This window comes from Alosa pseudoharengus, unplaced genomic scaffold (assembly GCF_046254945.1).
Source record: "Alosa pseudoharengus isolate Yale_2024_CS ecotype anadromous, Long Island Sound unplaced genomic scaffold, YU_APseudo_1.1 YU_APseudo_1.1_scf_16, whole genome shotgun sequence".
Classification (NCBI taxonomy): domain Eukaryota; kingdom Metazoa; phylum Chordata; class Actinopteri; order Clupeiformes; family Clupeidae; genus Alosa; species Alosa pseudoharengus.
This window is the reverse complement of record NW_027468630.1, coordinates 13,493,785-13,508,240: the sequence shown is the minus strand read 5'-3', so window position 1 is coordinate 13,508,240 and position 14,456 is coordinate 13,493,785. Positions and strand designations below refer to the sequence as shown.

Below are 14,456 nucleotides of genomic sequence, written 5' to 3'. Positions count from 1 at the left end.
TCGGGTGGGCGACGGATCATCAAAATGAAAATCAATGGTTCTGTGTCATTCTTGGTTTTTTTGTTCTTTTTTAAAAGGTAAAAGTGACTAAATAATCAGACTCAACATATCTGCTCAGTTACTAATTCAACATCCAGAACTTCCAGCTACAAATAGAGGGAAACTTCACTTTATGTCAGAGTTCAGCTTGACAGACTATGAAACACTTGAAAAAATTATACAGAATCTCAGCTCTTCCACATGTGGCTTAGATAGGCTACTCTGCCTACCAATTTCTTCAAAACTTCTCTAGCGGCAGATGTCCTTCACATTGTAAATGTAATATTGCTTTCTGGCACTTTTCCTAAGTCACTGAAAACAGCTTGTAAAACTAACCACCTTTCTAACATCAAATGGGTATTTTGATTACTTTCAGCCTGGTTTCGGGCAAATTACAGCACTGAAACAGCTCTTATTGAGGTTTTCAATGACATAAAGACATACGCCTCAATACAGATTCATTAGATACATCAGTCCTAGTGCTACTGGACCTTAGTGCAGCATTTGACACTGTTGATCACAATATTTTACTACACAGACTAGAATACTGGGTTGGATTTACAGCCATAGTATCAACTGGCTCAAATCATATCTACAAGAAAGGAGCTTCTTTGTTGTCATCGGCAACTGTACCTCAACACCAACGTCCTTGACCTGTGGTGTTCCCCAGGGGTCGATCTTGGGGCTACTATTATTCAACCTCTATATGCTCCCACTTGGACAATGGACAAATCATCAAAAACAATTTGATTTCATATCATAGCTTTGCAGCTATGACACACAAATTTACTTAGCTCTGTCACCAAATGACTAAGGTCTCCTAGAATGTCTTTGTCAGTGTATTGAACAAATCAACAACTGGTTGTAATAAAATTTTCTTCAGCTGAAAAAAGACAAAACTGAAGTAATTATATTTGGTAAGAAGGAGGAAAGACTTAGGGTTGACACTCTCCTAGACCCAAAAGGGTTGAAAGCAAAGGATATTGTTAAAAATCTTGGTGTATTAATTGACAGTGATCTACATTTTAACAGCCACATGAAAGAAATAACTAAATCAGATTTTTACCACCTCAAAAATATTGCCAAACTTAGAGGGCTGATGTCAAAACATGATTTAGAAAAACTCATTTGTGAATTTATCTCCAGCAGGGTTGATTACTGCCATGGGCTTTTCACATGCTTCCTAAAATGACTGTCAAACAGCTTAAGGTGATACAAAATGCAGCAGCTAGGGTTCTCACAACTACTAAAAAGAACTGACCACATTATTCCAAATCCTTGCACTGGCTTCCAGTAAGTCACAGAAATGGCTTTAAAGCACTACTGCTTATTTATATATCAGTAATGGAGTAGGACCTAAATACCTATCAAACATGCTTCAGCAGTACACACCTTCTCGACCTCTCAGGTCTCAGGAGAAAAACCTGTTAGTAAAACCTGCTGTTAGAACTAAACATGGTGAAGCAGCTTGTGTGTTTTATTTTTTCTTTTTCATTATGATCTTTACCTTTTAATCTATTCTTTGACTGTTGCCCTTCTATGCTTTTATTAACTATTGCTGTTTGCTTCTGTTTATGAAAAGCACATTGAATGACATCTATGCATGAAATGTGCTAAATAAATAAGCTTGACTTGGCTTGTGGGGCTACATGCCCACCATGTTTCGTGCAGCCCGGTCTTTTAGTGTCCCGGGAATCATGGACACAAAATTACTGAAGCAAAAAAACTGACTAAACCTTCGCTAGTGCGGCAGTCATAATAAAATGAATGTCAATGTTTAACCATGGTGGGTTGTTGTAATTTGTTTGGAATTGTATAGTACCTGTAATTTCAAGTCGACACAAACAAGTATTGATTTTGTGTAAGAATAACACAAAAGTTTGTCATAACAAATAAAACACAAATTGTGTTACATAGTATAACAAAAGCAGTGTGTTAGAAATAACGCAAACTGTGTTGTCCTTTCCTGGAAACAGAGATATGTTAAAAACAACACAAGTTGCGCTATTTTCAACACATTTGTTTTAAGAGTGTGTCACTGTGACATGTAATTACTTCATCATAAAATATTGTAAAGTATTGAGTTCTTCATCATAGAGTATCTTAAAAGGGCAGCTACAGCGACATACTCTGGGGGCATGTTCATGTTCAGATTGCCTGAGGAAGACCCAGCCGGGTCGAAACGTTGCAACACAATAAATATATGGGAGTTTTAACAGAGTGCGGGCATTTCATTCCTTTGCATGTTCAGATTGCCCCCAGATTGTAGCACTGTCTTGCTGAATAACCTAGAATTTCATCAGGTGACTTTAACTAGAACATTCCACTGCAGTTGAGAAAATGTAATTCAGGCTCGACCTATTCCCTCTGATGAAGCAATGCAAGCTAGGAGATAATGACCACCAGGCATGACAAAAAAGTCATTTTTCACTCCAAAAAACAACTTTATGGCAGCTGAAGTTTAAATATGTATATAACATATCAATATTATAATATCAAAAAACCTTTTTACAATAAGAATGTGTACATTTGCTATTGTCTGAGTGATATATAGCATATATTCCCTGAACCAAAGTGTATATTTCACATGAAAGTCTTTCATGTTTGCATCCAGAGATACAAGCTGCTTGGGAAATGATAATTACTGTAGGTGTGATGAAGATGTTTTACAAAAAGTAATATGCCATCCAAACAAATATACATACAATCTCATTCACAGAACCAATACATGTGAAACATATTCACACAAGAAGACAAACCATAGGAGAATGCTGAAACCAAGTTCAAATTAGAAAGGCCTGTGCCCTGGTCAAAATATTAAAGATCATAGAATAAAGAATAAAGACAAAATCTGTTGCAAAAATTCAAATATTCTATCAAGCACAAACACATTCTATAACCTCCAACAGAATTGCATGGAAGGGAATTCATCTTTATAATTATATATAAATACATAAATCTAATGACAATTTCTACCATGCTATGGCACTATTAATGGTAGCTGGGACACATGCAAATCACTGTTTTTTTTATACATTCAGGATTTCCAAAACCCGTGCACGACTGACATATGTTATGGCATAAATAAAGGCTTTGTACTGGCATCAGTATGGATCTAACTGGACGTATTGCCAGAGCACCAAAGACAGATGTACTGTCTTTTGAAAGGAATTACTGAAAAAATATCTCTTGATAAAAAAATATTTTTTGTGCCGCCTCGCTGCATTAAAAAAGTATGACTGTATTAACAAACGGATGGCTTCATTAACCACAGGGCTTGAAAACAGGTGTGTGATCTCACAGGTGAGGTCACATACAGTTGAGGTCACACACAGGTGAGGTCACACACAGGTGTCTCATACACAGGTGACTATAGGGGACCTTCACATATCCAGCCATTCCAGCTGAGGTATGAGGAGCTACACACCTGAATGGCACCTGTTCAAGTGACAGTATGAAGAGGCACACCCAAGCATGGTATCGCAGACACACACTGTAATGAGAAAACACACCCAACCCATCTAGGCACCAGGCACCTCAGAGGACTTCAGGCAGCCCCAGCGGGGATCAAGCACAGGCACCGGGCAGTGCAGCATGCCAAGCCCAGGAGAAAACAGGAGGTCAGGGGTTCAACTTGGACCCCTGTCTGTTTAAAAACCGAAGGCAGATCATGTTTGTTGTCGTCCCATGTGCATCTGTAGGAGATCATTATTATAGATCAGTGGTGTCTCCTTCGTCCAACGCCCCATCAGTTAATTTAGTCTCATCTGTTCAGAGAAGATAAGAGAAATAAGCATGTCTGTGTTTTCAGTCTATAGACTATATTTATGGGCTTTTTCCAAACAAGTGGAGATGAATGTTCAGTCTATAGCAGGGGTGTCAAACATACGGCCCGCGGGCCGGATGCGGCCCGCTAGATGGTTTAATCCGGCCCAGACTTGTAGAGAATAAATTTCTGACGATGTCAAAAAAAAAAAAATCTCTAGCCCATTCCTGTGAGGAGTTATGAATTTTCAAAGAAATAACCGAAATGCTCAATTCAGCCGCTAGGCGCAGCCAAAAAACAAAAAAAAAGTTCGGAGTTGACTGGTCCTGTGCTGTCAGTTTGGCTACATTGTCGGGAGAAAAGCAGGCGTTGCGACAAAATTCAGAGACAAAGTGCAGCCTGCAAACGGAGGACAAGATGTTTGGGCATTTTATTGTATTTTGCACCAGGAAGTGTTGTGTTGTAAAACACTAAACTTGGATCATGTTAAAGTGTGGTTGTGCAAACTGTAAATTTAATCAGGTCGCGAGGTCTGACTCACCGTCAGTTTGACTGTTTTCTTAGTGATAATGGCATTCTGTCTGGCTTACCATACCACGCTGTAGTACGGTGGTTAAGCCGAGGTGCCGTACTCAAGCGTTTCTTTGAACTACGAGAGGAAATTGGACAGTTCTTGGAAAAAAAAAGGCAGACCAGTAGCAATTTAAATGCCCGGAATGGGTGCAGGATCTGGCCTTTATGGTGGATAGCCTATTACACAGCACCACCACCTAGCCTACAAAATTATTTGATCTGATGTAACCTAATCGTATCAGTTGATCGTATTGCTCATGCACTGCTAACTTATGTTTGTTAAATTCATTTTATTTTTCATACATTTGCACATTTACATTTTTAAGGCAGGATGTTAACTTTCTTCATAGCTCCCACTTGAGTTTAGTGTGGTGAGTTGGTTCAGGTGGTCAGATGTAAAAATGTAGGCCTATCCACTCAACTATAAAAATAAACCAGTTGTTTATGAGAGTGAAATGCATTTTATTTCAATTTCATTGGCCTCTCTGGATAAATGTGTAATAATCTAATATATCCCTTGTGATTATGTAGGCTACAAATGTAGGCTGAAGGGTAAAGCATAGCCTACTGAAAAAAACTAAGCTGTGGATGTTTTGGATGTTTTGCAATTATTTCACTGGTCCAGCCCACTTGAGATCAGATGGGCTGTATGTGGCCCCTGAACCAAAATGAGTTTGACACCCCTGGTCTATAGACTATATTTATGGGCCTTTTAAGTGGAGATGAATGTTCAGTCTATAGACTATATTTATGGGCCTTTTAAGTGGAGCTGAATGTTCAGTCTATAGACTATATTTATGGGCCTTTTAAGTGGAGATGAATGTTCAGTCTATAGACTATATTTATGGGCCTTTTAAGTGGAGATGAATGGGAAGACACCAAAAGGCCGCTGCAGCTGCATTTCTGACAGGATCTGTGCTAAATGACAGAAAATAATTGCTTAAATTGATATGGAATGCAGACCCTATAACTTATAACTATCTTAATAACATAATGTTCCCACAGTGAAGAATCTAGTAGTCTTGCCATTACATTGCAGGTTATGTTTAACAGTTTTGATTTAGCTCACTGAAAGCATTTACTGTCACTTTAAAATAAAAAGGACGTGGCTTTTAAAATTATTTGCATGAAATTATGCTTAGTTGTGTAAGTGTGCACACATGTGCCATATGTCTAAGCCAACAAGAGAGGCAGCCGTGACCTACTGGTTAGCACTTCGGACCTGTAACCGGAGGGTTGCCGGTTCGAATCTCGACCAGTAGGCATGGCTGAAGTGTCCTTGAGCAAGGCACCTAACCCCTCACTGCTTCCCGAGCGCCGCTGTTGATGCAGGCAGCTCACTGCGCCGGGATTAGTGTGTGCTTCACCTCATTGTGTGTACACTGTGTGCTGTGTGTGTTTCACTAATTCACGGATTGGGATAAATGCAGAGAACAAATTTCCCTCACGGGATCAAAAAAGTATATATACTATATACTTATACTATACATGCAAATGTGTGTGTGCTGGTACATACCCACAGAGACTAATGGCACAAGTGACTTAAGTCCAGCCTTATTTTGGAAAAGGTGGGCCGTCTCCTGGGGTCGTACTGCCAGCACTGTGACATCAGCGCGTACACCTCAGCTGGGCAGTTACTGGGTGCTGGCAACCGGAAGCCTGCAGGAGACAACACACAGGGCTGACACACTCATACACCCACACCCATATACACACCCACGTACACAGACAAACTGTACACACCCATATACACACCCACACCCACAGACATACTGTACACACCCACACACATCGACCACATACACCACCTTAGCAGATGCAAAACATCACCTGCACTCACAAGAGCACCCAGGAGGTGTTTAAAGTGGAGGAGACCTCACCTGCACTCACAAGGCAGCCGTGGCCTACTGGTTAGCGCTTCAGACTTGTAACCGGAGGGTTGCTGGTTCGTACCCCGACCAGTACGAAGCGGCTGAAGTGCCCTTGAACCTAACCCCTCACTGCTCCCCGAGTGCCGCTGTAGCAGGCAGCTCACTGTGTCGGGATTAGTGTGTGCTTCACCTCACTGTGTGTTTACTGTGTGCTGAGTGTGTTTCACTAATTCACGGATTGGGATAAATGCAGAGACCAAATTTCCCTCACGGGATCAAAAGAGTATTTATACTTATACTTAAGAGCACCCAGGAGGTGTTTAAAGTGGTGAGGAGACCTCACAAAAACAAAGAAAACAAAGAGCCGGCGGGGTCCAAGCTCCACACGCCAGTCCTGCTAGATCGGCTGACGGCCTGTGTGTGTGTTTCCTGAAAAACGTATAAAGAGACTTACCTAGCGCTTTCTTGTGAAATCATTTGACTTCATTTAAAAAAAACATTGACTTATTTTAAGACATCTCATCTTGAAAACAAGCACATTTGTCTGCCAATGCGTTGAGCAAATTTGTCTTGATAAGACTCCTTAAAATAAGTTAAAGTCTTCTTAAATTAAGTCAAAATTATCTTTTGAGAGGGCGCTAGGTAAGTCTTTTCATACTAAAAACAATACCAAATAGATTTTTTAATCTTAATATAAGATCAGTATAAGTATAAATGTAGCTGCAGCCATAGGAGTTTAATGGTTTCTACTCAGCCTTGCATATTTTGCACCATCTTCGCATATTTGCACAATTAATATAATAATGTATCTTATTTTATATACCGTTGTAATGTACAGATTTATCTGAGATGTATTGATATTGTAATGATGTATTTGATTAACGTTGTAATATATTGGATGGACTCAATCTCCCATAATGCCTATATCTATCTCACTTCCTGTCAAATATTTGAAACCTAATGAATGAGCTCGTGAGGCTACAAGGAGCTACCTGTTTGATGCACTGCAAGTTTTTATCGTGTCTAATGCTTACAAGAGTTACCTCAAGTTTTATAGCGTCTTATGTCCAACTCAACAACAACAACTAGTAACATCCTCTCTTGGTCTACAAGCCGGCAAAAGTGGTATGTTACGCTTTGTTTGGTTATTGTTTTAATACCGCTCAAGGTTGTGTTTGTGTTTATGAATGTATGATTGACTGTTGTATGTTTTGTCTTGTTTGTAACTACGTTGTTTGTTGGAGAAAATAAACATCAGTGTTAAGAACCTGGCCTCGGAGTTGTGACTAAGGTCTCTGCATTTATCCCAATCCGTGAATTAGTGAAATACACACAGCACTCAGTGTACACACAGTGAGGTGAAGCACACACTAATCCCGGCGCAGTGAGCTGCCTGCTTCAACAGCGGCGCTCGGGGAGCAGTGAGGGGTTAGGTGCCTTGCTCAAGGGCACTTCAGCCGTGCCTACTGGTCGGGGTTCGAACCGAAAACCCTCCGGTTACAGGTCCGAAGTGCTAACCAGTAGGCTACGGCTGCCCCGATCAATAACACTTGGTTAGAATTCATTTTTTGCAGTGTGGTAGATAGGCTGACAAGTAATCGAAGCTTAACGGCACATGAGCATGACTGCCTATCCTCATGGGAAGAAGTGGGTTGGACCCCAGTACTCCACATGGCTCTTGTAACATTACATGTGGATGTCCTCTAACTTAGATGGGAGCTTTCAGAAAGGGGTCAGAAAGGGAGAGAAAGCACAGGGCCCTGAGTGTGTTAACACTATGAAATGACTCTGTTAACACTATGGAGTGACTCTGTTAACACTATGAAGTGACTCTGTTAACACTATGGAGTGACTCTGTTAACACTATGAAACGACTCTGTTAACACTATGAAACTGTCAAGGTTTGGAGTTTGTGTTTTGGTTTTTGGGACTCTTAGTTTGTAGTTTGCTGTGTTCTCTTGTTTACTTCCTGTTGTCTTTGTTACTTCCTGTGTCCTGTGCCATGTGTTCCTTTGTTTATATTGCCACGTGGCTTTGTTCCCTGTCTCATGTTTCTGCCCCTCACCTGAGTCTTGTTAAGTTATTAGTCTGATTAGTGCCTTGTTCCATGTTCACCTGTGTCTCCTTGTTTTTGCCCTATCGTCTGTGTCCTGTAATTACCTTCCTGTGTATTTAAAGGAACACGCCACCCAAAATCAGTAGTAATATATGTTCTTAGCTTAACTTTCATGAGTTGAGTCGTACCTCTCCCGCGTCGGTATGTACACTCAAACGCTCTGGCGCGCGGCGCGAATGTGTTAGCATGTTGCTATGCTAGCGGGCTCTGCCGTGGCCGTAGAGAGAGTAAGATGGCATTAATCAAACACATCCACGTTTTCCCTACTTAAATACAGTTGCACAAGAAGTTGATTAAAAATGTTAGGGCACACAACATGAAACGTGACGATTTTCCAAGCGAATAAACAGGAGAACTACAATGTCTGGCGCAATAGCACTTGGGAGTACTTCGACCTAGGTAGTAATATTAATTAACACCTAATTGTAGATCCTATCCACCACAGAGTTTAGAATCCATGCTTGATCGACCCCTCAGCCTCCCCCTCCCCTCTGAGCGAGAGAGAGGCACACACACTAGAGATGCGCTGATGGGCTATTATTTCAACCATAACTGCATAGCAAAACTTAATCCATCCATCAGCAAAGTTTTTTGACCAAATTTCAAAACCGCACCGCCCGCCATCTGCTGTGTTTATAATGTATATGGGATGTTTTTAATGTAGCCTATATGGGATGCGGCGCTGCTGACGTGAGGCTAGAAAGCTCGGTAATTGTAAAGCAATTTACAAAAGATTCACTGAACAAAAACGCTGATGTGATACATGAAAATTTAGCTAAAGATGTGGAGAATGCAATGCAATCAAGCATTTTGGACGATAGGCTATATTGGCACACAGAATAAGCTAGGCAACAGGCCGATGTGCGTTTTATTTGGAGACTGTTTTGCCAGACAGAGACTGAGTTTGCTGCTGATATTCTGGGGATATAGGCTACAACATAGCCAATGTAGGACTTTAGCCTTTTAATATATTTGCTGCATTGGATCAGTCTTTCTAGAATGAACAGGCAAGAGCTTTCTAGCCTCACGTCAGCAGCGCCGCATCCCATATAGGCTACATTAAAAACATCCCATATACATTATAAACACAGCAGATGGCGGGCGGTGCGGTTTTGAAATTTGGTCAAAAAACTTTGCTGATGGATGGATTAAGTTTTGCTATGCAGTTATGGTTGAAATAATAGCCTATCAGCGCATCTCTAGTGTGTGTGCCTCTCTCTCGCTCAGAGGGGAGGGGGAGGCTGAGGGGTCGATCAAGCATGGATTCTAAACTCTGTGGTGGATAGGATCTACAATTAGGTGTTAATTAATATTACTACCTAGGTCGAAGTACTCCCAAGTGCTATTGCGCCAGACATTGTAGTTCTCCTGTTTATTCGCTTGGAAAATAGTCACGTTTCATGTTGTGTGCCCTAACATTTTTAATCAACTTCTTGTGCAACTGTATTTAAGTAGGGAAAACGTGGATGTGTTTGATTAATGCCATCTTACTCTCTCTACGGCCACGGCAGAGCCCGCTAGCATAGCAACATGCTAACACATTCGTGCCGCGCGCCAGAGCGTTTGAGTGCACATACCGACGCGGGAGAGGTACTACTCAACTCATGAAAGTTAAGGTAAGAACATATATTACTACTGATTTTGGGTGGCGTGTTCCTTTAAGGTCTTGTTGTTGTCTTTGTCTTTGCTTCGTCATTATGATTTTGTCATGTTGCCCATGTTTCCTGAGTTTTCAAGAGTAAAATAGTGTTTGGATGTATTCTCAAGCATTTGGGTCCCAACCTACTCAGCAACCTGACAGAAACGACTCTGTTAACACTATGAAACGACTCTGTTAACACTATGAAACAACTCTGTTAACACTATGGAGTGACTCTATTATTTTAACTGAGACAACCTGTGTCATGTGTCTCTGAAGACAAATTAGGAGTATTCATCATGACCTATGTGTGCGTGTTTGCTAAAAAAACATTGTTGCATAATGGCCGTGGTAACTAAAAGAGAATGTGTTCATAAAGACCAGGGCTTTAAGCATATCTGCTTTCAAATCTAGATCTAGTCCACGGCTGACAGCTGTAAAGCTTTGTGATAATACCTTCATGGTAAGTAACAGAGAGACTGTGTGAAATGTGATAGTGTTTTATTAAACGGAGCTGGCTGTTGCACAACAGCAGCCTTGGGGGAATGAGCCTCAGGGCGGTGTGCTTCAGACGTGGTACAGTCACTTCACAATGTGCACACGCTAATCTACGGCCAAAGCTCACTCCAAAACTCTATTATTTTACAAGTTAAAACAAAATAGTGATCCCAAGTCAACTCAAAAATATTTGTAATAAATTTAGTAAAGCACTGTGTTAATGCTACAATACTGGCATCACTATCCATAGGATAGTATATTTTTAGTTTTTCACACCTTTTATACATCTGTGTTGATCTTATATAAATGATTGTGCTAAAAGGATATGGCTATATTGTTTCTTCAATAATGACATTACATGAGGTTACCTTAAAACATTCTCTGTCTTCAAATGTAAACAGGTTTTAATTTCCCATGGGTGCTGCTGTCTAACTGTTCAACTAAGACACTGTTATAAAACACATCATCCTTTTCCCAACAAGTATGCTACTGTATCTCAACACCCTTTATGAGGCTCTGCATAAGCTTAATTGGAGTTAATTATGACATCTGTTTTTTTTTCCTTCCTCCTTCTGAAAACATAGCTGACTTGCCTGCCAATACAGACACCACAGACTGTAGTTCTATCTGAAAGACACATTATGATCAGCGGGGATCACCATTCTGACTCAGGACACTACATCATTAATCCATGGTCAGGGACCATTAGCAATACCTTCAAAGACTACAAAATATATGGTGAGATTCTCTGACTAGACTACACTGTTTTACATGCCCTTCAGAGAGAGGCTCTGCTAAAGACCGGCTCTGCCTGACATTTCTGAAGAATGCTGCCCACATAACTACACATGTAGGCAGGGCTTTTCACCCTGATTAAACAGTGAGGAACCTGAAATTCCTGCAGGAGGGAAAGGCCTACCTCTCTCCACCTCATCGCGTGTTTGCTGGTTGGACATGTTGGTGTACGGGGTGATGCCCCGGCTGAACGTCTCCCATAGCAACACGCCGAAACTCCACATGTCGCTCTCGGAGGTGTAGCGCCCTGAAACAACCAGCAGAGGGGAGCAGTGAGACGGGGAATTCTAGCCTCACATATCCTCTCCTGTGAGAGGGGAGGATGTGTGTGTGTGTGCACGCACGTGTTTGTGTGCTTGCCTGCTTGAATGTGTGTCTGTGTTTGAGTGTGTGTGTGTGTGCGTGGGTGTGTGTATGCACACATGTTTGAGTGTGTGTGTGTGCGTGGGTGTGTGTGTGCACACATGTCTGAGTGTGTGTGTGTGTGTGTGTGTGTGCGTGGGTGTGTGTGTGCACACTTGTCTGAGTGTGTGTGTGTGTGTATTCCTTCGTCACAGCCAGGGCCTTGTCAGTCGGACCTCTGACTCACTCTGACGGAAATAAATTCAATCCCAGTTCCAATTTCCAGCGGCTTCTCTCTGGCATGACAACTGATAGTTTTTGCCGCCGGGAAAATTTTGATGGCGATGATAACGTGACAGGTGACTGACACGGAAGCGAAAGACAAACACAACCCACCGTCTTCTGGTAAAAAAGGATAAATCAATAAAGCTGCCTCTCTGATAACAAGCCGTGTGATGAGGAAGGAACAGAGAGAGTGATGGAACGCAAAATACTTGAGCACACCAACACACGCTAACAACAACAGACAACACTTCAGAAGATGCTCTAACAAAGGCGCTAATGAAAAGACAGACACAAAAGGAGTCAAAAAGGAAATCAGACTCAGACACAGATAAAGCAGAGCTCTGTCCTGAATTAACCTTGTAACGGAGTCAGTCAGTCAGGTGAAGTAAGATCACCACTTTCAGACGAGTCATTTAGGACAGAGTGGAGAGAAATGGAAAAGTGAACGAGCACTTGTATTTTTGACTTCAATGTGAAACAGAAATTAATTTGGGACCGCATTAATAGGTAACAGCATCTTCACGTGTATACTCACTTATTTCAAATAAGGCCAACAATCTTGAAATCATCAGATGATTACAACAATGCCATTGCCTACTTTTGCACATATAAGGGTTTTACCATAAATACCTTTTATACTAAACAGTGAACATAAGGATGTATTCAAGCTCAGAATCCCACAGAACAAATTACACTGTTGTTGCAGTATACCAGTGACACTAGTTCCCTACTAAAGCTAGCTGCTAATTTGTTGTTACTGATATTCTAGCAGCTAGTTCCATGACAGTAGTGTTTCTCTCACGGCCAGTATGTGAGGAGATGCGTCAGGTGTGGGTGAGGTGAGGAGGGACGCACCGTAGTTAAGGGCCTCGGGCGCCGTCCACTTGACTGGGATCTGCTTCATGCCCCCGGCGGCGGAGTAAACACCGTCCTCCTCCTCACGCGACATGCCGAAGTCACTGATCTTCACCACGCTCTGCTCCCCCACCAGGCAGTTACGTGCCGCCAGGTCACTGCACGAGGATATGGACAGAGGGAGGGAGGGAGGGAGAAAGAGAGGGAGAGACAGACAGAAAGAGAGAGAGAGGGGAAGATAAAGTCACTGATTTTGTCATGCTGCAGAACAAGGCATTCTTCTTGTTCATTCATGTGAGCACTTTTAAAATATCTTTTCTCAATGTTATCACCTACACATCAGTACATCCCTCTCTTGTCTTTATGAGTTTCTCTCTATCTTTCCATCTCTGTTTCTATACTTCTGCTGTTATCTCTCTTAATCACTCTCTTGGATACTTGTCTTCCTCTCTCACCGGTGGATGCACTTCTTGCTGGCCAGGTACTCCATGCCGGCCGCCACATTCTCTGCCATGCGGAGGAGCATGTGAGATCTCAGGTGATGTCCCTCAGAGCGCAGGAAGGACAGGAAGTCTCCTCCTGTGGGTTTAACATGCCAACAAACACACGCACACACACACGCGCACACACACACATACACACACGCACACGCACACACACACACGCACACGTGCACACACATGCACATACACACGTGCACACAGACACACACACACACACACACACACAAAGACAACACAAATAAAAACATCATATCACATCACAGATACAACTGCAGATATGTCACTCATAAAGGTAATCATACAAATACATATATGCATGCACACACTCATATATTGGGGTAATGATTGGTTGCCACTGTGTACAAGATTGTATGTGTTGTATATCATCTTCATGGACAGAGATTTCTCTGCATAGGCATCGTATATGTTTATGTACAGTATGTCCTTCACCAGCGCGTGGGTGTGAGTGTGTGGGTGTGTGTGTGTGAGTGTGTGTGAGTGTGTGTGAGTGGGTGTGTGAGTGGGTGTAGGTGTGTGTGAGTGTGTGTGTGGGTCTGTGTGTGGGTGTGTGAGTGAGTGTGGGTGTGTGTGTAGGTGTGTGAGTGGGTGCAGGTGTGTGAGTGAGTGTGGGTGTGTGTGTAGGTGTGTGAGTGAGTGTGGGTGTGTGTGTGGGTGTGGGTCTGTGTGTGTGTGTGTGGGTGCAGGTGTGTGTGTGGGTGAGTGTGTGTGTGAGTGGGTGTGTGTGTGTGTGTGTGTATGGGGAGCGCTCACCCTGCACCAGTTCCATGATGATGTAGATGGGCTGCTTCTGTGTGCACACACCAATCAGCTTCACGATGTTGGGGTGGTCATACTGCTTCAAAATTCTACCAATCGTTTACAACACAATAGATGTAGTCACTGGTCATACTGCTTCAAAATCCTACCAACCATTTACATATGGAGCTAAATTTGTCTCAATAATATTTGTATATGCGCAGAGGGGGATGCACAAATATTTCTTGATTTGCATGTGTGTTTTGATATCTACAAATAAAAAAATCATATTTGTAACTCGTATATTGATTTTTACAAATATAGATGTGCGTTTGTAAATAAAATGCCATTTGTAAATCCGAAAATTTCATTTGTGAAATGTGATTCTGCATTTGTGGATCACCAGCACACGCATTCT

The 14,456-nt window shown here is 41.9% G+C and overlaps 1 protein-coding gene across 3 annotated transcripts in view; it reads right to left on the bottom strand.

Moving 5' to 3' along the window:
* Positions 1–2,460: 2,460 nt before the first annotated feature.
* fes (FES proto-oncogene, tyrosine kinase) overlaps positions 2,461–14,456 on the bottom strand; it is a 48,892-nt gene continuing 36,896 nt past the window's right edge. For 2 of the 3 annotated variants that reach the window (XM_076287131.1, XM_076287133.1), the window contains exons 16-21: positions 14,054–14,148; positions 13,235–13,358; positions 12,780–12,937; positions 11,422–11,544; positions 5,895–6,037; positions 2,461–3,806 (exon numbers count right to left, since the gene is read on the bottom strand). In XM_076287131.1, coding sequence (XP_076143246.1) covers positions 5,904–6,037; positions 11,422–11,544; positions 12,780–12,937; positions 13,235–13,358; positions 14,054–14,148 — 634 coding nt within the window. In that variant the 3' untranslated portion in view covers positions 2,461–3,806; positions 5,895–5,903. The remainder of the gene's footprint in view (positions 3,807–5,894; positions 6,038–11,421; positions 11,545–12,779; positions 12,938–13,234; positions 13,359–14,053; positions 14,149–14,456) is intronic. The other variant, XM_076287132.1, reaches the window with a different exon arrangement.